We start from the raw sequence: 21,177 nt of genomic DNA, 5'->3' as shown, positions 1-21,177 counted from the left end.
TTCCATATCGAGTAATAGTAAAGAAGATGGATTGAAGGTCTTATGGTTTACCATAAGCTATGGTGAATAACAGTGTGGTAACTCGAGTTGCCAAGTTGTGCACTTTCCTATTTCGGCAAGAGCAAAATTTGACGATGTAAGAAAAGAGTATCATGCTCCAAGATACTAAAGGTCCGGCGTTCATTAACTGACAAATCAACTTTTTGCTAGAATAAGACGCTTGATAGTTTTATAACGATCAGATCACAGATGCAACCTACATGTTGGGTTCAGATCTTGCTCATGGATTTGTTGTGCTTCTATTACTACACAAGCTACCCTATGGCGCTGAACTGCACGATTTGAAAATTGGCCTTCAAAATGTTAAAAAGATGGCACGTCACCATGACAGACGCTAGTCCAGAAAGGGCCTTATCACTTATCGATATCCAGATAGCACAATTCCAACTATGCTACAGTTATGCAGACTTGTTCTCGGTAAATTCCTTATCGCGTATCGATAAACTGATTGTCTAATTATGTTTCTTTATGCTAATATTATGCACATTTATCCAACATAGTTGGCCTCCATCCAACCACCATCAACATAAATCTCCTGCTTGGTCATAAACTTGCTCTCATCTCCCAACAAGAAAGCAATAGAAGCAGCGATCTCCTCAGGCTTGGAGTATCGCTTGATAATGGATGTCAAGTTATCATCCTCAGTCATGGTCCATGTTGTACCGTTGGGCAAATGGAGAGGCTGCTTGATCATGTCTGTGTCGATACATCCACTGGACGATGTCAGTGGATAGAATCAGTAAATATAATATGGGTTGACTTACGGGCATAGAAGGTTGACTCGGATGGGGTTCTTGGGGTACTTTGCGCCACCTTCATACGCAGCAGATTGACTCAAGCCGCGAATAGCATTCTTGGAAGCGGCGTAGGCTCCCATGTTTCCAGAAGCGTACTTGACCTGTTGGCTACCGCAGTTGACAATGCTGCCTCCAGGCTTCATGTTCTTCATCTCATACTTGATACAGTTGAAGGTACCGATGACATTGACGTCAAGCATCTCCTTCAATTCATCAAGATCAAGATCCTCGATGGGATGAATGCTCTTGTTCATCTTGGCTGCATGATGTGTCAGAACCTTAATTACTCATTTGCTGGACGTTTCATCTTACCTGCGACGTTGGCGGCGCCGTCCACTTCACCCCATTTGGCAACTGTGCCCTCGATCCAAGCCTTGACATCATCAGGCTTGGTGACATCGGTAGGGAAGTAAATGACACGATCCTTAACATCAGGAATATCTTGCTCGATGCCAGCGATGGCCCTCTTCAGGTTCTCCTCAGAAGTAGCTGCCATAGACACCTTGGCACCACGGGTGAGGAGGTATCGCGAGAGGGCCAAGCCAGAGCCTCGGCTGGCGCCAGAGACGACAATGACCTTGTCTTGAAAGGGGTATGGGTTTGCCATTTTTAGAGTATTAAAAAATTGTTATGGAAGAATGCTACTTTTTGGGATCGGATGATTGTACGGAGTACTTTGTGGTAGAGATTATATAGGCGAGTCAATGTTACCTTCAGACAAGCCAAGCTTTAGTGGTCCGAGGTTTAATTCCGTTGGTAAGGGTCAGAACAAGCATGGGGGAGTTCGCCAACGGTTTCAACGGTAGCCCATCCCCTTGGTATGGATACGGGCAATCCTTGTCATCTCGACTCAAGATCATCAACAACCAGGAAGAATGCTGAGTCGGGACGTTGTCTCTTTCCCCGAGGGGATATCGCTTCCGGTGCCATGGGAGAGACTCTTGCGCGTCAGTGCATCTCGCTTGACGCATCTGCAGCGGATTTCGTTTCGAAAAGGAAGGATCCTTTCCTTGGTATCGGGTCAACTTGATCCCTACCGGTCCTGTAGAGTTACATTCCGCTGGATGTAGGAAGCTGAACGCTGCAGGGGGTGACAAGGACTTGGTATCTTGGCCAATGCCTTTGCTTGTATGCTGCGGGCCTTGCATAGGGGGGAAACGAGGATCCTCTTGTTCTCTCAATTGCATACTAGTTGAGAAGATAGAGAGAAAGATAATTGACCGTTACGCTTTCTACCAGTTGCATTGAATTAACTTAGCGTTGGGCAGAACGCAACGGTCGCATTTAAACTTACGCTCCGGGCCGTGATTGTCTGAGCTTTATTGCCAGCCGAGTGTCCTGATGGAACACGAAAAGGAATTTTGGTGGATCTTATGACAAGGATAAGAATCCTAATCCCACAACGCGGGGACCACTTGTCGTCTCTTACCTCCGGTGGAAACAGGGCCCGTATAACCGGGCAAATGAGAGCAAAGAAGGTCATTTTCGAGTTGCATTGGACAAAGCAAGGAAAGTGATGTATCGTGAAAAGTTGAAGAGCTGAAATTTTCAAAACAAGTTGAATATTGCGAGGGGACACGGGAAAAAACAAATGGATTGCTACTGTGACGAGACGTCGTGATGTACCCGCAGTGATAACTCATGCATCCTGCATGTTGGTAGATACGCACATGTGAATGCTGCCAGGTTAACATGATGGCAACAAGGTTACCAAGCTTCCCCGAGGGCGAAACCAACAATCCTCCGGATAAACATCAGCCCTGCTGTTCCTGACGCAAGTGCCCATCTCACAATAACGGCTCAGGTCCACGTTCGGTTACGGATCGACAAGGTCGATGGGGGAATATTTCCGGAAATCGTCAACAACCGAGAGTTGCATTAACTCAACGCATGGCCAGAAATCCTACAGTCTTGGCTCAGGCCATAGTGGATCTTTGAAATCAGGAAGAGAGAACATGCAGGTCCTGGACGAATCACGATGGATTCCAAAGGAGAAAAAGAAATTTGCATTGATGAGTTGGACCCTGAGACGCACCTTCTGGAAAGAAAGTTCCTCTTGTCTCACTCTCTTACGCCAGAACAAGCAAGCATAAGTCTCGGCTACGGACAAGACCTTTCCAATCCCTTCTTCAGGTCTGCTATTGCCGGGATGTACAAATGGAAGCCAATCCCTGATGAGGTGGAGTCAAAGAAAAAAACATGTACAACGGCTCCTCATATGATTGTGAAAAAGCAAATAGGGCATGACTTTGCAGATCTCCCTTCTCGTCCCGTAACTTAATTAACGGCTCCCTCCCGATGGAAAATAAGGGGAACTCGATGGCCTTTTGTGTGTTTTAATATCGAACTGCAGCATCCCAAAGTAGTGTCCTCTCCTCAACGTTATACATCTCCATACTCGAATTCGCTGGGCTCAGCTTGAGCATTCTTCGCCATGGACACCGACCCGTTTATGATGGAGCCGCCTGGTAACCAGGACAGATGGGATGCCGGTAGTAGAGCTACGGTACAGATTATTCTGGGAGCGTGTCTGTTTACGCTTGCAACGGTTATTTATGGACTGAGGATCTTGACGAGAGTGCGACTACAGAAGAATGCTCTTCGTCTAGATGATCGTGAGTTTGATCCTTCTGTGACCGGGGATGTCATCAAAGCTAACTGTTATCAGTCCTCACTGGCGCTTCGTTAGTGGCATGCTGGGCATTCTATGCATGTACCATGGGCAGTAAGTCAACCCACCATCGATGGATAACGTTATACTCACACGAATAGTGGTTGCTCAGGGTGGTTGTGCTACGAACTTCTGGCAAGTCAGACAATCCCAATACGAAGCTCTCCTCAAGGTACGTTCAGCCATCAAGCAACACCACTACCACATCTAATATTCCCTAGTGGACGATCCCAGTCAACATCTTCTACATGCTCTCCTCCGATCTCGCCAAGATTTCCCTTCTCTTCTTCTACCTACGCCTCTCGCCCGAACGAAACTTCCGAATGATAATTTACGTCCTGATCAGCCTCTTCGCTCTATATGGACTTATCTACGCTATGATCAGTTTGTTCGGTTGCCAGCCTATCAAGGCGTCTTGGGATCTTGCGGCACAGGCGACAGGAAAATGTATCGACAAGTTCGGGTTCTTCTTGGCAGCTTCCGTGGCGAATGTTGTTATGGATCTGGTTATCCTTCTACTCCCTCTACGGATTGTTATTCCACTACAGATTCCTCGTCGACAGAAGATGTCGCTGCTGTTTCTCTTCACCACTGGTGGCTTGTGAGTAACCAGCCTGCGATAAGTATATGAAGATACTGACATTTCTAGCGTGATTATCGTCGCTATCTATAACTGCATCCTCACCGTCAAGCTGTTCAGCAGCCCCAACTACACCTGGGGCCTGGCATACGAACTATGCTGGATGTACGCCGAACTCACAGGTTGCGTCATCTGTGCGTCCGCCAGTTCTCTGAAGCCGTTCTTCAAGCGCATTCTACCACACCTATTCACCAGCCACGGCGCCAGCTACGGTCCTTCTGGAAACACTGGCGGATCTCATGCCTTGGGCAACAGCCGACGTCAACTCAGCCGCAAGCAAGCCGATGCTATCGAGCTCCAATCCGGCGACGACTCGGAATCTGGAAGAAAGGTTGGGGATGATGACGAGGTTACGCTTTGGCCCAAGCAGCAGAATAGCTTCGATAATGGGAATCCTAATGGGAATCACCAGGTTCTAGTCTCTGGGCCGGGAGCCAGTGTCGGAATGGGAAGAAGTAACTCGAGGTTCCAGAGACCAGGCAAGCCCGACGGGATTGAGATCGTCTCTACGACAGAAGTCATGTACAGTCCTAGATAGATTTACGTTCTTTGTATATAATATCCATTTTGTTTCAAGTCTATTCTGGTACCACTACCTGTATACTAAGTAAAAAGACTCACTTCTTACAGGCCCTTCCAGTAGAAAGTCTCATTAAGCACAAAGTCTGCCCGCTGAATCTCATCCTTGGGATTTGAGCTTGAAGCAAGGATAACAGTGTATGTTCCCGCCTCAGCCTTCCACTTATGTGTCTCCTGATCCCAAACGGATACGGAGTATTTATCAAGCGTCAGATCCACCTTCTTGGTCTCATCGACATCCAAGTACACCTTGTTGAATGCCTTGAGTTCTCTGATCGGCCGTTGAAGAGTGCTAGCGGCTTGGTGGATGTAAAGCTGCACAACCTCTGGTCCTGAGTATTGACCCTTGTTCGTCACATCTACACTAACTTGCATTTGATGGTCGACGGAAGACTCAAATTCCTTGGGTACGTTGAGGTTCGAGTAAGTAAATGTAGAGTATGAGAGACCGTGGCCGAAGTAGAAGAGTGGCTCTCGGTCGACCATCTCGTAGTATCGGTGACCGATGAAGACTCCTTCTCCGTACACAATATCGTAATCGGCCTTGGAGAAGGTAAGATATGCTGGTGTATGCTTGATGGACTTGGGGAATGTCAAAGATAGTCGCCCAGACGGGTTAACCTTGCCGAAAAGAACATCAGACATTCCGTGACCACATTCTTGGCCACCGAACCAGGCATGTAGAAGGGTAGAAGCCTGTGACACCCAAGGCATCTCGATTGGAAGTCCAGATTGGGTAATGATGATCTAAAATATGTGTCAGTCATACAGCCCTGGTCACTACTAGATGGATTATTAACTCACAGCATTGGGATTGGCTTCCAAGACAGCGCCAATTAGTTCGTCCACCCGACCGGGCAATCTCAAGTGCTTTCGGTCACTACCCTCATACTCAAAGTCCGAAGAAAGTCCCGTGATGACAATAGGCACATCAACCTTCTTCGCGACCTCTACAGCGTCCTTGATACCTTGATCCTCATCGTAGAGCTCAAAAATACCGACACGCCCCACGAGTGTCTGCGCAGTTCCAACACCGCCCGACACATTCTCATTGACCTGGACAACCTGAAGATCAAGAACCTGTCCCTTTTCAAAGTTCCCCTCGTAGAACTTCTCCATACAAACACGGTTGAAGCAAGGTGTCGAGTCCGTCTTGGGGAGCTGGCTCGTCCATTGATCGATGACCTCCTTGCCGTCAATGTAGAACTTACCCTTTCCGGAGGTACTGAAACCGAACTTGAGACTTCCAGATTCTGGAATCGTATACTTTGAGTTGGCCTTGACGTAGAACTTTGTGGGGAGGGTCGAGTGGTAGCTTTCAGGGGTATCGACGAGTTGTTTCTCCGCGGTAACAGAGACGATAGCTTTGGAGTCTTTGTTCTCTTCTGGATCCTCCGCGAAGATGTCCACGTGCCAACCTTCTGTCTTGTCATCTGGAGTTCTGTGACCTTTGATGATTGGGCTGAATCGGAAGGCTAAGACACCGTTAGCGGGTTCATCCTGACTATGAGGTTATCTAAACTTACAGTTGCAGCCTGGGGTATAGGTGATGTTCTCTTCTCCGACTACCTCCTTGATGGCTTCGTATGGAGTGATACCATAATAAGGCTCAACCTCAGCACTGCCACCGCCACAAAGAGAAGGGTTCTTCACATGATCTCCAATAAGTCCATACTTTAACTTCTCGGGATTCTTGATAGGCAATCTTTCCTTGTCATTCTTCAAAAGCACGACTGACTCAGCAACAAGCTGTCGAATCAAGGCTCGTTGTTCGGGTGTGTCGGATTGAGGAGGCTTCCCCGACACCTCTCCAGCTTTACACTTGTTGATTAGGTTCAAAACGTTCTCGACTGACTGGTCGACCGTCGCTTGGGTGACCTTTCGTGTGTTGACGGCGATGCTGAGGCACTTTCCTCTCCAGTCTGTTGGTCCAGGCATCTCGAGATCTAAGCCAGCGTTGATAGCTTCTGATGTGCTATAAGTGCCGAACCAATCACTCATAACAAGGCCTTTGTATCCCCACTCCTCGCGAAGAATCTCCTTCATCAGTAAAGGATCCTCGCTGACGTGAATGCCGTTGATCTTGTTGTATGAAGTCATGATCGTCCAAGGATCTGAGCCTCGGAGTGCAAGTTGGAAAGGCAGCATGTGCACCTCTCGAAGCGTTCTCTCCGTCATGACCACGTTATCCTCGATACTGTTATCAGATTGATCGTGAGCCGCATAGTGCTTAACACTAGTTCCAACGCCATGCTCTTGCACACCGTTGATGTAATGCGCACCCAAAGTACCGCTGAGAAAAGGATCTTCACCGAAGGCCTCAAAGCCACGTCCGATAAGAGGTGAGCGCTGGAGACAAAGTGTGGGTGCTAGCAAGACGTGGACACCGCGGTGCTTTGCTTCCTCGCCTAGAAGACTGCCAATTTTGTGAATGAGCTCTGTGTTGAAGGTCGCGCCCATTCCTGTAGCCGATGGCATCATGGGACTCGGCATCTAGGAGCTTGTTAATTCGCTGGTCATGATCATTCCTGGGTCGCTTACGCGTTTGAATGATCGTTTCCCTCTAATTCCATGGGGTCCATCTGAAGTCTGCTCTGTCAGCTTTGCCTCTCACCGACTCATCTCATAAACCTACAATGAGAGCCGGAATCCCATGCTTATCAAGCCCCGTCATGCGAAATGAGCCCTGCCCAGCAAGAAGGTCCACCTTCTCACCCAGCGTGAGCTCGCTCAAAAGAGCTTTAACATCAACAAAATCTTTCTCAGCCATTCTTTCAGTATGTTTAGCAAACAATCACAAGAACTATCTGTCAGAAACTGCCAGGTATATAAAGGTTCCAAAATTCTGGATCGCTTACGATATCCTGGTCGTTTTAGCCGTCGGCATTTCGGGCCGCTAGAGCATCCCCTCATATTGGCGAACCTGTTTGCGGGGAATCGCAGGGCGACTCTCAGCCTGACAGGCTTGGCATTCATGATGATCGAATTGTTGAGGGTTATGCTTATTCGTGCGGATACTTCAGGTGACATCGATGGATTTAGTAACTTCTTACGGCGAGATTTATAAGGAACATTTATCATAATGCGCGCATGTGCTAATGTTGCTCCGACCAATGCTTCTCAAGAGGCTGACTACCGAGGTTATGGACAAGAAAGAAGGTCTGTTCCAGTATACACCAGTTCAGATACAATGATACAAGCTTAGACTGGCTTCTGACCCATAATAACCTTCGTGTAGAAAACGCCGCCCTGCTCCCGGATCTCCTTCTCAAATCTCTCTGGCAAATTCTTAAGCACCGACTCGGGGACATCAGCTTTGAGACCTGGTTCTGTTAGCGGTGAATAGTTCAATCGACATATATAAACTGACCTTTAGCGCCCTCGATTAAGCTGGGGATTGTAAGAAGAAAAGGTTGCAAGGACATTTCGATAGCTTCCTCGTCACCTAGAAGCTTACCCATCGGAAGCTCAACAATTTCGGTCGAGTTATTCTCAAGTCCAGCCGCCTTGAAAGCACCAGGGAGCTCTCCAACAAGGTCGTAAGTCATGCCCATGGCTTTGAACACGCCAGAAAAGAGCTTACAGACGTCTTTCAAAGCTGGACCGACGCTCGGCTTATCCTGTAGATCAAAATCCATCTCATGTACTTGCAACCAACCTCCAGGTGCAAGCGTAGCTTTGGTGTTCACCGTCAGTATAACTGTCGTAAATCAGACCCAGTAGACCAGCACTCACCAGCAAGATGATCAACTGCTTTCTGATATCCCACTTTGGCAGCTCCAGGAAGGACAAATCTCACGTGCGTAAGATCAAAAGCCCCGGTGAGCTTTCCTCTTGCTTCTTCACAAAGATCATAGAGCTCATATCGCAGCCCTTCTTCAGAAGGGGGCAAGAATGCATCAACAACATCTACACCGACGAGCCGGGCAGATGGGGCGACTTGCTTTTTCAAGTCTCGAAGGAGAGTTCCTAAAAATGCTGCCTCAGTAATGGATCCGGGGTGTGGGTTGATTTGACTTACCGTCAGCGCATCCCACATCGAGAACTTTAAGGCCCTCTGTGTCCAGTGGCACAGGTGCAAAGACTAGTTTGTTGTCGATACATTTCTGGATCCAAGCATATTGCTTCTGGAGGCGCTCTACCTCGCTCTTGATCTCCCAGGGATATTCGAAGTCGTCTGAAGGCATAATTGTAAGTGAGTGAAGATGTCAAGTTTGAGTGACAGAGAAGGAGAGACTCACATCGTGGTTATCTTATACTACGACACTGTTGAGCATGATGACACTCATTCTCTTGCATTCGGTCTCCACTGGGCTGAGTGCTTATGTGTCCGGCTCTCAAGGTATGTGTCCGACCTTTCTCAAAAGTTTCCGTTCAAGGATCTCTCAAAGGTCCTCGAGTTAGTGCTTATTGCTTAGCTTCTTGTGTAGCATGACATATATTTACTTGAACACAGTACTGATTCAGCTCTATCCGAATGCCTCGGTGTCAGCATCCCAGACTCAGGGGTTTAGCAGAGGTCATCCTCGGTCCGAGCATCTGATGAACTAAACTCGTCCTGTTTTACCGTCGTATCACTTGCTGCTGCAACACACCATTCTCCTTACGGCCACGGTGCGTGAAACAAATAACTGCAGTGCTTGAAAGTGATACCCCTAGAAGACTGACAAGGTTTGCGCTGGTTGGCTTTGGGGGCTGCGGTAAGACACAGCTGGCGACTGAGTAGACTGACCTAACCAGTGTATGGTACAATTCTTTAGTGCACGGCGGGAAATAGTCTTCGACTTTGAATCGTTCACCATACATACTAGACCTGGTACTTATCGAAGGTGACGACATATTATCATTCTGGCCAAGGAATTCACCCAGTTTCAAATCTCAGTTTCTCCCCTTTGAGCCACTTGATGTACGTCGATTCTCGTTACGATATAGGACATACGACGCCGAACTCATATCTGAAGAAGGTAATGCCACTCATCAAAGATACATTCCTCGTTTACTCTCGAGCGTATATAATGTCATGGGCGTGTTGGAGTACGAGTACAGTTTAGGACTTAACGGTGACACATCTGAAGATGCCCACAAATCGTAGTCAATCAAATGTAGGAGCACATTATCTACATGCGCCGAAGTCGACAGTGCTCAGCCTGACGAGAGAAAACCGGCAATCTCTGGAAATAGTCCTTCTGAAAGCGCTGGTCTTTTGCTGGTCTTGCCCAGAAAAGCGCGAGGAGGGGTGAGACGCGTAAGGGACGCGTATGACCCGCATTACGACTTGGGGATATATCATGACCAATCAGAAGACGGCACGTCACGCCACTTGAGCAATAAAAACTTTCCGTAAACCCATCGTTTCTTAGACCATCTCGGTCAACTCAAATTCCTACACTCATGGGTCAAGCAATCGGGACCCTGTTGCCATTGCGACTGTTGCCATTACGGCTGAGACTCTGGCTCGGCAATTTGCTCTTTCGTCCTCTTGGTGATTCTACAGTAAGAGTAAGCTGGCATCGCGTCATCAAGGGACCATGCGACCCTCCAGAGGTGGAGGCCATGCAATTTGTGGCTCAGCATACCCGCATTCCAATTCCTAGGATTCACGCTATTCACACTGAAAAAGAGACTGGCTGTATCTTTATCGAGATGGAGTATGTTAAGGGCGAGCCACTAGAGAGCGCCTGGGATCACTTGTCAACAGGCGAAAGAGATGCCATCTTCGCCGATATCAAAACGCATATTTCTTGTCTTCGCGAGCTCCAACCCCCAGCACAAAACACAGTTTCGTCCGCTTTTTCAAATCCGAGTTTTGACGGCCGGATCGGAGCTCGATATTTCGGCCCTATGAACCATACCGAGTTCCTTTCATTGACACGGGGTCATTTACGCATGGAAGACGTTGCAGAATTCCTTGGTCAAGAGGTGGCTAAAGTGCACACAAGTCGCTATCAGACACACTTTACCCACGCAGATTTAAACCCAAGAAACATTCTTGTGAGGCATGGGCGTGTTGCTGTGATACTTGACTGGGCATATTCGGGATGGTATCCCGAATATTGGGAGTTCACCAAAGCGCACTACAGCTATTTGAATTTCCCAGAAGAAGATTGGGAGAAGTACCTCCGTCTCGCTCTCCCCTCTTACGAAACAGAGCTTGCGGCAGAACGAATTCTATGGAGGAGATTGCCGGAGCCGGGCACCCCGGCTACATCGTACCGCGATGGAGTCAACTACGAACGTCCAGGTTCTGATCCCTCGGCAACTTGGCTGGGTGAAAGAGCAGGTCGTCAGCAAACAGACTTGTGGTCTTTGGTCCTGTAGGCAAGATGGCCACTTGGGGGATATACAGCAATGTAGCCATCATGCCTTCCCTCGTCCTCGACTATCAAGTTTATAAAGAGTAAGAAGTCACCGTAGTTGCAAGTCCGTTAATTGTCTTCACTTGAGTCTACTTCCTCTATTGTCCTGACATAGACAACTTTCTCAATTTTAATTGTCACTCGAATCGGTAAGTGGTGAGACAACAAAAAGAGATTACAATGCTCATAGACATTTTGTCCTAGCCTTTCACCATGGTGCAACTAGTTGCTCTGGCTTTATACGATCGGGTTAATTTCTCCCGTGGGAACTCCCGGCGAATTTTTGGCCATGAGGCTTATCACTGGGGCATTATCATTACGCCCCAGCCAAGCAGCGGACGAGACTGCCATGCCTTCGAAGCCACCGATGCATCTGATATCGACCCTGTCACGTTTCGCATGAACAATCCTACCATGGGCTGGTGGATGCGACATAAACCAAACGTCAATCCTGACCTTAGCGCTAAGCTCCTTGGACGTATCGTTATTGGACAAATTCCAGATGGTGTCTCGGGTGCTGACCTGAAAAAGGTCTTTGAAAGAGTTCCTCTGCCAGTCAAGAATACACATCCGCAACAGAGCTGTGTTACATGGGCTATAGACGCTATACGTACCATGCAAAAGCAAGGGTGGGTACCGCAAATTGAACTCAATGGGTTGAAGGACTGGGCACTCTATTATGCCGACGAGAGGATGAAAGGAACGAGTGGAAGGGAACCGAAAGTTAAAGTCTATGGTGTTTAGCAGACACCATTCTTTCGGTCCAATGTACGATATCGCCGATTACGATACTATTCCGCTCGGCTTTTCCTTAGTTAAATACCATATTGAAAGCTTCTTATCAGACGACGTCGCCATCCATATGTGTTACCAGTCGATTGGAGCAATAACAAACTATGCGAGCAATTTCAAAGAACCCTCTCAAGGGGATTCCGGTGCCGAAAGCCTTCAGCCACAGAAAACATAACGACTTCAAGTCCAGCTTTCTAGAGACAATTTCGCCTAGGCTGTTCTGAAAAGCACTGATTACAAGGGAGAAAAGGTAATAACGTCGAGGCATGTGGTTGTTCTCTGTCTGATATGTACAAGGCAGGCCTCGACCGTTGATTGTGCTAATTGATACAGAAGGCTCCTGCAATGTTTGTGGTTAGCACGGGGGTCACGTAACACATTATGATACTGCAAATAGTGCCGTGATATGCATTGCATATCCCGATATTGGTCAGAAACAATCTGCCTTGACCCGTGAACATCCTACGTAATACGCTACTTGGCATTTCTCCTGAAGTTTTACAGAAGCAAAGCAGTGGGTGTTAGGAAAGCTTGCACCGTCGATACGGCCACCCTCGGAAACATAGTTATGCAAAATGCTGGTCTACAGGGGGTTTGGCATTTAAACACAATTCTCAATGGTTACCTAGGTCTTCATCCACTACAGATTTCCAACCCACCAGAGACCTATCTATCTTCATTAATTGTGGGTTTTATTCGCAATAATAGTCTTCAGGCAAGAACCAATACGCCAACTTCTCTCTCGGAACATATACGCGAATCGATTTGCGCCTCTATGGGTAGGTCTGTGTAGGTTCCATGCAGACATCACTTCGCACACATTGGCGACACACAGACAATTTATAACGCAAAGCTTCTTGTATTGACGGAGGCTCAATGTGAGGCACCAGCTCACATGGCATATATGCTACTTAGAACAGGTGATGCATGACACGCTTCCAGGCAGGACCGTTGGCAAGCTTCTCACGGTAAGCATTGATGGTATCCCAATCATGCTCACGACGACCAGTATCCAGATCGATCTCACTGACCTTCCTCCAACCCTCTCTCTTCCAGATGTATCCGATGATGTAGAACAGAATCACAACAGGCATGGCCAGGTAGGACTGGAAGAAGCCCTCAGCAGTACCAAGAGATCCATCGATGTTGGTCATGGCGGTGTAGAATTGTGCAATGAGAACGATGACAATGAGGATAAGTCCGACCCAAGATCCATAAACACCAAAAACGTGCTTGAAGGGGATTTCGTCGAGAGTGTGGCCGTGGTATTTCCAGGCTTGTCGGAAACGGATATGGCAAAGGCAAATGGAGCCCCAAGTGAACAAGGCAGCCAGACCGGACAGAGCCTGCAACCAGACGAAAACAGTGTTTCCCTCGCCGTTGACACTAATGTATCCAAGGGCACCAATTGCGATGATAGATACAACCGCGGGAAGAGGTCGGCCCGACTTATCGATGAAGGAAAAGAACTTGGGAGCGTATCCCTGCTGCGACAAGGCAACTAGCGTTCGGCTACCACCATAGACACAAGATACACCAATAGACAGGACGGAAACCAGGATAATGACGTTCATGAAGGAGTCGAAGCCGTGAAGTTTAGCGTTAGAAGCGGCGATAACAAAGGGAGATGCGCTTGGGTCGTTGTTTCCAGAGTTAAGCAGTCTTTCATCGGTAGAGCTGACCAAAAATCCAACAAGAAGGAGACCGACGACGTAGAAGAGGGTGATTCGCCAAAAGACTTGCTTGATGGCACCGGGAAGGGCTTTAGCGGGGTTCTGAGCTTCGGCGGCGGCCAGACCGACAAGTTCGGTTCCACTGAAGGAGAAAGCAGCCGTGACGAAGACACCTGTTGATATTAGATACTGAACAACGAGAGGGATATGAATGCTCAAGACTTACCGCAGAAACCACGGAAACCATGTTGAAAAGCGCCAGGGTTATGCCAAAGACGGGCGCCCCAGTACTCGTTGTAGAGACCATCGGATGGACCACCTCCACAAACAAGCACAACAGCGATGATCATGAAGATAACGGTGGCGGAGAGTTTGAGCAGGGCTGCCCAGAATTCTTCCTCTGCATATCCAAGAGTTCCGAAGATATTCACGAGAATGATAACGGCAAGGAAGACCTATAATTGGTGAGTGATTGTTCAGAGATGAGTAGCAAGATGGTGACTTACGCTGACCCAGATAGCCACACTGGTATCTGGTGCCCAGTACTGGATGACAGTACCACAAACCGTCAACTCGAGAGGAAGAACAAAAGCCCATTGCATGACATAATTCCAACCCATGGCGAAACCCCAAGAGGGATCCACGAAACGATTGGCATAGCTGATGAGTTATTAGTATTGTCAGGGAAAAAGTATGATTGGATCACTCACGTATAGAAACCACCGGAAACGGGGTACATGACAGCGAGTTCACCAAGCGCGTAGACGACATTGAAAATCATGACACCCATGATCAAGAAACCAATGGTCAGTGATCCAGGTCCACCAGTCTGTAGCGCAGCACCACTACCAACGAAGAAACCCGCACCAATACTGCAACCATGTCAGCAAATTACATCGAAATGGGTGCGTCATCACGGTAATAAGACGGCGTTACACCATGACGACAGAAAACGGGAAACTAACCTGCCACCAATCGCAATCATGTTAAGATGACGAGGCTTCATGTCCCGCGCAAGCTCAACGGTGCCCTTGCCATGATCCTCGTGGGGCTTGAAAGACTCGGGGGTGAGACCATTACGCAGAGCCCATGATTTCTTGGGTGCCTCGATAGGCTCCGTGGTGCCGTGCTTCTCGTCATATCGTGGGGATCCGCCATCGTAGGCTTCTGACTTGGGATTAATTTCTGAAGCCATGGTTTGCAGCACACAAGGAAGAGATTATCTAAGCTTGTGATGAGATGTTGTGAAGGAAAAAAGGGACGCGCGGATCACTCGGCGGTTTATATATAGACTACGGAAAACACGTGGCAAGAGCAACGGAGATGGGCTTACAGGGGAGCCTAAATGAAAAGCGGAAGGTGGTTTAGAAGGAAGGGGATGGGGATGTGGGAGAGATACGTAACGTTAGGGGATTGTCATTTGCGGCGTTGGTTTCAATTGTTGTTGGTGATCGTTTCGGGCAACCTCTTAATCTCACGGATAAAGCGGCACTTTTGCTCAGCTGGGGCAAATTATTGAGGGGGGAGAGCTGTCAGCCCGCCCGCGTGCTTCTTATCGTTGACAGACGTTTTCAAGCTGAGCCAATAGCTGAGGTATTTCTTTAGTCTCTTCTCTATTCTACGTCATGTTTAATTCTTCGGCTCCGAAGAATAGTGTTCCAGTTCAATTCTGTTCTTCCAGACGCAATCGAGTGAAATTACACTGAAACAATGACAGTTTGTACAACGATAACATCTGCAGTCGAAGGATACGATGCAATCTGGGGTAAGTGAATGTCTTGAGCAATCTATTTGTCATAGATTCATTTACCCCAGAATCCTTGATTTCTTGATTTCCACAGTGACATTGCGACTCGCCTGGTTCATTGGTGCTTTCCACCTCTGTCGCGGAGCCGAGCTAGCCGGTCCGTCTTATCAACCGCCGATCCCTTGCTAACGTACGATGAGACAGTCAGTATGATTGGGCGTTTCGTAGTTGGTACTGTAGAAGGATTTGTTTATCTGGGATGCACTGATACGAATGGGGAGATATTTGTGGTAGGACCGAGACGCTTGCTGGATGCAATCATCAATAGAGTTTTGTCAGAGCGACAAAAGTGCAGATCAGATTAAGAAGGTAAAATGATGCGATCCAGATACATCAACAGATTGATACAGTACATGGTATGGGATGAAGTTGAACGTCGTCGGGATATTTCCCAACTAAAGCCGTATTTGATCTCTTGGCAGCGGGAACAAGAGGCGTTGACAGCTTGGCGCTGCGATCACGACTTGGCATTGCGACCAGGTTCAACAAGACCTCGGCATGTTGACTTGGGATCAATTAGGAAGCTGTTAATTGAATGACAACGTCTCAGCAGCCTTTGCCGCCTTCAATTCGACAGGTCAAAGTTTAAGTCAATTAGCCTTCTGATCCTGCATTTGCTCTTGACACGATGCGATGGATTCTTAGGGGAGTGCCGCTGCAATCCCCACTGTAACAAGCCCTGTAGCCAGACGAGTTTTTCACTGCCATCGAACAATCGTCGCTGTGATCGCTTTTCCCTCGAGATAACTAACGCCTTGTTTCTTCAAATGACATGTCCATAATTCCATTTTGACATGACTCTCGAACCACAATATGACGCAAGCATACGCCGTTGATGGGTTTGGCTTGCATTAGATGACCAACCTCCTCTGTGTCGCGTGTGCATCCTGATCAACGGTCAGACAATCGACCATCGAAAATGACGTAGTCTAAGCGAGCAGAGACCCGTTGATAAGAGATGGGGCACTAACAGATACGGGCTTATCTAGGCGCAGTATCCTCCTTATCAGTTATGGCACTAATGCCATTCGCTCATATTCCGTGACTGCGGAATCAACGTCGCGATCGACCTTTAATGCATATCCTGTTCATGTCAACAACATTTTAGCTTAAATTAATGCTTATTTGAGTGATCAGCGATCAAGCCAGTCTATCTATTCACGTGATTCATGCTTCATTCCTCCTGCACCACATTCAGAACTGCCTTCTCAGCTGAAAGCTTGCCTTCCTTGCTAAGTCGAAAAGCTTCAAGCGTATCATCCAAACTTCCCACCTCTCTAACTGGGTTTGGTTGAAAATCTCCATTCTCCAACATCTTGGTAACCATCTTCAACCACTTCTCCCAAAGGTTGATCCTCTAAGGTTTCACCGCCAGCATTGTCGAACGTGCCGAATGCTTCTGGGAGGGCTCTGCCAAAGACGGTCAAGGCAATCATGGCTTCAACCTTGACATGTGGGTTGACAGCATGGACTGAAGACTTATCGACAAAAGACAAGGAAATAAGACGAGCTCCATCTTTGGTCATCAGGGCTCGGGCAGTGTTCTTTGCTGACTCTCCGTCTGCAATACAGTCGAGGGCGTATGGCAGTTCACCACCGGTTATATCTCTGACTTGATCAACCCAATCTTCATCCCGATAGTCAATAGTGACATCTGCTCCTAGTTTCTTGAGGAAATCATGGTTCTTGGTCGAAGCTACCGCAATGACTCGAGCGCCGCTAAGCTTTCCAAGTTGAACAGCATACAAGCCAACACTCGTCGAAGCACCGTAGACTAAAAAGTCAACCTGGTTGAGCTTAGGCCAGTCAGGCTCCGGGAAGTTCAAGTGTTGCCATACTGCCTGTGCAGCAGTTGCAAAAGCAAGTGAGATAGTCGATGCTTGCTGGAAGCTAGTATTATCCGGGATTGCAAAGACAAGAGATTCTTCGATGGCGACAAACTCGGCAAAGGAGCCAATGTTTGGGTAAGTTACGCCGTGAACCCAACCACCGACTCGTTGGCCCTTCTTCCATTGTGTGCTGTTGGACTCTTCAACAGTTCCGGCAAAGTCGAAACCTACGATGAGGCCTGACGGTGCTGAGTTCAGGACTGTCCCTTCGACAACTTTCCAGTCTGCCGGGTTCAAGGCCACAGAGTGCACCTTGACAAGGATTTCACCTTGGTCTGGGACTGGTCGTGGAATGTTTTCAATTGATCCGCTGCCCTGGCCATCTGTGACAAAGGCTCGCATAGTACCGATGGCCGCCATTTTTGATATCGTCGATGTAACAGGGCTGGGTGTCGTTGGTGTTGTGTGTATTCTCACAGACTTGGGAACTGGTGTTTTGCTTGATAGAAACAGAAGATTCGGAAAAAACGGATAGAAACCGACTATGTCATGAAATTTCGCCATCTTGTCAAACGTTATTTGCTCCACAATGTGACGAATCTTCTGTTGCGGATCCAGATTCCACCCAAGTTGTTTGTCCCAGATGCTAGATATATCCGTATATCCTGATTGATGGAGACATTGAACACTCAGAGCAGAATAGCAAAGAAATTGAAAGAAAGTTAGTACAGTAGTTGACAAGATCACATATGATCGGAGAAAGTGGACAGACATATAACTTTGAAATGTGGTTCATTAACATCTATTAAACATCATCGCTCGTTATGCAAAGTGAGCTGTCTTACACAAGACTTTTCCCAACTCAATGGCATTGCCACAGGAATACCCAGCTTCTTTCCCAATCGCAGATAAACATCCTGATACATGATAAAAAAAGGAAATCGTAAAGTGGTCATAATCTACAGACGAGCAGAGAAGTTGGAAGAAGCGTTCTGGCCGTACGCGCTCTTTTCGGGCTGGTAGAAGGGAAGAGATGTCACGGTAGCCTTGATACGCTTGCCAAAGTACTCAATCTCGACCTTGTCGCCCTCGAGGACCTCCTTGGGGAGGTATGTGTAGGCGATGGGCTTGCCGATGCTGTAGCCGAAGGCTGAACTTGTCACGTAGCCGACTGCGCGACCCTTGACGAAGACAGGCTCCTTGCCAAGGACGACGGACTTGCCATCGTCGATGATGAGACCGCGGATGCGACGAGAGACCTTCTCGCTTGAGCGGCCCTTGAGGGCGTTGTAACCAACGTAACCGTCCTTGCCAGGTTGGAGAGCGAACTCGAGACCAGCCTCGTAAGGGTCGTACTCCTGGGTCACGTCGGAGCCCCATGATCGGAAACCCTTCTCGATACGGAGAGCGTTGAAGGCGCTGCGACCAGCGGCGATGACACCGTAGGGAAGACCGGCCTGCCACAAGGCATCCCACAGTCGGAGACCGTTGTCGGCAGTTGTGTAGATCTCGTAACCCTCCTCGCCAATGTAAGAGAAGCGAGTAGCGATCACAGGGATGCCAGCGATCTCGAGCTTCTTGGTGGTGAGGTAAGGGAAAGCTCGGTCGGAGAAGTTCTCCCTGCTGACGAGCTTCATGAGATCGTTGGCCAAAGGACCCCAGACACCAACGCTGGCAAGACCACCAGTGATGTCGCGAACCTGGACGGCTCGGTGGGGGCTGGCCTTTGTCTGGACCTTGGCCTCGCGGGTGAAGTAGTGGAGATCGACAGGGCCGTTGACACCGAGGTGGAAGAGATCCTCGCCTAGTCTAGCGACGAAGATGTCACTTCGGATACCACCGTGGTTGTCGAGGAGAAGTGTGAATGTGACCTTGCCAACCTCACCAGCAACGTTACCAGTAGTCAATCGCTGAAGAAGTTCAGCAGCACCAGGACCAGCAATCTCCAATCGTCGAATAGGAGTCTGGTCGTACATGGCAACACCAGTTCGTGTCTTCCAGGCCTCGACAGCAGTCACAGGAGAGTAGAACCTGGATGACCAGGCATCGCGCTCAACAGGCTTCCAAGCCTCGGGCAGATCCTTGAGAAGCTTCTCGTTGGACTCGAAGTAGTGAGGACGTTCCCAGCCTCCAGCCTCGAGGAAGAAGGCGCCGAGTTCTTGGTGACGCTGGTGGAAGGGGCTGACGCGGAGGTTTCGGGGAGACTCCTTGGGCTGAAGAGGGTGGAGGATGTCGTAGACCTCGTTGAATTGGGTGGAAGCGGTCTCGACGACGTAGGCAGGTGAGAGCTGAACCTGCTCGAATCGAGACAGCTCGCACTCGGAAAGATCGATGTTAGCTGTGCCGGTGGTAAGTAGCTCGGCCATAGCGCGACCGACACCAGCAGATTGTGTCACCCAGACAGCCTCGGCGACGTAGAAGTTATCGAAGTTGGGGGCCTGGCCGACGAGAGGGCCACCGTCGGGGGTGAAAGACATGATACCGTTGAAACCGTGGTCGACCTTGGTCTCGCGGAGAGCAGGAAGAATCTCCTGTGACAGCTTCCAGCCAGGCTCAAAGTCCTTGGGTGTGAACTTTAAGCTGGAAGGCATGTTCTTGTAGTCGATGTCCTTGGGTGTCTCGCCCAGCGAGGCTGCGACAACGGGCATGGGACGATGGCCGTAGTATCCAATACCGTAGTGGTCGCCGTGCTCGCGGTAGTAAAGATCCTGATCTTGGTGTCGGAGAATAGGGAGTTGAGCGCCGTTGGGCTCTTCGTTCTTGCCCTTCTGGCTAGGGACTGATGTTGTGTGGACGTACTGGTGAGCCATGGGTGTGAGAGGAATGGGGAGGCCAACCATGGCTCCAACCTCGACACCCCAAAGACCAGCGCATGAGATGACGATGTCGGCTGTGTAGTTGCCGTTGTTGGTGTTGACGGATGAAACGTGACCGTCGTGGTGGTCAATGGATCGGACCACTGTGTGCTCGTGGTACTTGACACCAGCAGCTCGTGTGCGCTCAATAAGCTTCGCTTGCGCATCGCGAGCGAGAGCTAGACCATCGGTAGGAATGTGAAGTCCACCAAGGACCTTGGACTTGTCCAACAAGGGGTAAATTTCGAGACACTTCTCAGGGCTGACAAGGTTGGCCTCGACGCCCCAAGAGTAAGCATAACCCCGTTTCCTCTTGAGCTCCTCCAGTCGTGCAGGAGTAGTGGCAATCTCCAAACCACCGACTTGGTTGAAGGAGCCTAGTGAGAGGAGCTTCTCGACTGTGTAAGTGGCCATCTTGGTGAGAGTCTTTGATGTGTTCGTCTGGAAGACCAGACCGGGAGCGTGAGAGGTTGAGCCACCAGGCATGGCTAGAGGGCCCTGCTCGAGGACCGTGATGTCGGTCCATCCTCTCTGAACCAGCTCATCAGCGACGTTGACGCCGACGATGCCAGCGCCGATGATGAGAACCCGCGGTGAGGGTGCCATTGCTGTGTCTGTGTCGTCTCTGTGTTGATGATGAAGGGGGTTCTCAGAGTGGTAGTAGAGAGGCGAACAATGCAATTGAAGAGACAGATGAGAGATGAGAGATGGGTTTCAAACACAATGGCTTCTATTGGCAAAGGTTCTAGTCTCGTTATATCTTGTTCCATGAGCGCATCGCCGCATCTACGACTCCGCATTCTCCTCCGCACGCCGTAGCCGTACCGCACCGTCTTGCCCACCAAGATCAACACATCAAACTATCTCCGTCCTATGTCATGGTTACGATAAGGCAACTAACATGAGAGCCTCCGGTTGCGGAAGCGCTCACGTGATCGGGAGTTGAGAAGTGTGGCCGCCGGGAGGGTGTGTTGATAATGGGGCGTTTGCGAGACAAGCAAGGCAAGGTATGCTTTATGCGGGGAGATAACGCTGGGCAGATCCAAAATCTAGAATTTGAGTTATCGACCGGGCTTCAAGTGCCGACGACGACTCAAGTTCCACCAGACGAGTCCGTG

The 21,177-nt window shown here is 48.9% G+C and overlaps 9 protein-coding genes across 9 annotated transcripts; 3 read left to right on the top strand and 6 right to left on the bottom strand.

The window, feature by feature from the left end:
- Window positions 1–547: 547 nt before the first annotated feature.
- FIESC28_01504 (uncharacterized protein) lies at window positions 548–1,464 on the bottom strand (the record flags this gene model as incomplete). Its single annotated transcript, XM_031155654.1, has 3 exons — window positions 548–773; window positions 825–1,116; window positions 1,170–1,464. The coding sequence occupies 3 exons, from the start codon at window positions 1,462–1,464 to the stop codon at window positions 548–550; spliced, it is 813 nt and encodes a 270-aa protein (XP_031020132.1).
- Window positions 1,465–3,291: 1,827 nt separating this feature from the next.
- On the top strand, window positions 3,292–4,706 carry FIESC28_01503 (uncharacterized protein; the record flags this gene model as incomplete). Its single annotated transcript, XM_031155653.1, has 5 exons — window positions 3,292–3,472; window positions 3,526–3,582; window positions 3,630–3,700; window positions 3,750–4,129; window positions 4,178–4,706. 5 exons carry the CDS (start codon window positions 3,292–3,294, stop codon window positions 4,704–4,706), a joined length of 1,218 nt encoding a protein of 405 aa, XP_031020131.1.
- An 86-nt stretch (window positions 4,707–4,792) lies between these two features.
- Window positions 4,793–7,723, bottom strand: FIESC28_01502 (uncharacterized protein; the record flags this gene model as incomplete). The annotated part of the gene is made up of 5 exons (XM_031155652.1): window positions 4,793–5,494; window positions 5,552–6,222; window positions 6,274–7,240; window positions 7,383–7,518; window positions 7,671–7,723. 5 exons carry the CDS (start codon window positions 7,721–7,723, stop codon window positions 4,793–4,795), a joined length of 2,529 nt encoding a protein of 842 aa, XP_031020130.1.
- A 225-nt stretch (window positions 7,724–7,948) lies between these two features.
- Window positions 7,949–8,934, bottom strand: FIESC28_01501 (uncharacterized protein; the record flags this gene model as incomplete). The annotated part of the gene is made up of 4 exons (XM_031155651.1): window positions 7,949–8,070; window positions 8,118–8,423; window positions 8,483–8,716; window positions 8,769–8,934. The coding sequence occupies 4 exons, from the start codon at window positions 8,932–8,934 to the stop codon at window positions 7,949–7,951; spliced, it is 828 nt and encodes a 275-aa protein (XP_031020129.1).
- Window positions 8,935–10,138: 1,204 nt separating this feature from the next.
- On the top strand, window positions 10,139–11,065 carry FIESC28_01500 (uncharacterized protein; the record flags this gene model as incomplete). The annotated part of the gene is made up of 1 exon (XM_031155650.1): window positions 10,139–11,065. One exon carries the CDS (start codon window positions 10,139–10,141, stop codon window positions 11,063–11,065), a length of 927 nt encoding a protein of 308 aa, XP_031020128.1.
- A 251-nt stretch (window positions 11,066–11,316) lies between these two features.
- On the top strand, window positions 11,317–11,847 carry FIESC28_01499 (uncharacterized protein; the record flags this gene model as incomplete). The annotated part of the gene is made up of 1 exon (XM_031155649.1): window positions 11,317–11,847. The coding sequence occupies one exon, from the start codon at window positions 11,317–11,319 to the stop codon at window positions 11,845–11,847; it is 531 nt and encodes a 176-aa protein (XP_031020127.1).
- Window positions 11,848–12,806: 959 nt separating this feature from the next.
- On the bottom strand, window positions 12,807–14,763 carry FIESC28_01498 (uncharacterized protein; the record flags this gene model as incomplete). The annotated part of the gene is made up of 5 exons (XM_031155648.1): window positions 12,807–13,741; window positions 13,795–14,023; window positions 14,075–14,228; window positions 14,279–14,440; window positions 14,534–14,763. 5 exons carry the CDS (start codon window positions 14,761–14,763, stop codon window positions 12,807–12,809), a joined length of 1,710 nt encoding a protein of 569 aa, XP_031020126.1.
- Window positions 14,764–16,652: 1,889 nt separating this feature from the next.
- FIESC28_01497 (uncharacterized protein) lies at window positions 16,653–17,624 on the bottom strand (the record flags this gene model as incomplete). The annotated part of the gene is made up of 1 exon (XM_031155647.1): window positions 16,653–17,624. One exon carries the CDS (start codon window positions 17,622–17,624, stop codon window positions 16,653–16,655), a length of 972 nt encoding a protein of 323 aa, XP_031020125.1.
- A 539-nt stretch (window positions 17,625–18,163) lies between these two features.
- FIESC28_01496 (uncharacterized protein) lies at window positions 18,164–20,665 on the bottom strand (the record flags this gene model as incomplete). The annotated part of the gene is made up of 1 exon (XM_031155646.1): window positions 18,164–20,665. One exon carries the CDS (start codon window positions 20,663–20,665, stop codon window positions 18,164–18,166), a length of 2,502 nt encoding a protein of 833 aa, XP_031020124.1.
- Between the last annotated feature and the right edge of the window lie 512 nt (window positions 20,666–21,177).

Source organism: Fusarium coffeatum (assembly GCF_003316985.1).
Source record: "Fusarium coffeatum strain FIESC_28 chromosome Unknown BRIP53273_contig_39, whole genome shotgun sequence".
In the NCBI taxonomy this organism is placed as follows: domain Eukaryota; kingdom Fungi; phylum Ascomycota; class Sordariomycetes; order Hypocreales; family Nectriaceae; genus Fusarium; species Fusarium coffeatum.
The sequence above is the reverse complement of the archived record's forward strand: the minus strand, read 5'-3'. Positions and strand labels throughout refer to the sequence as shown.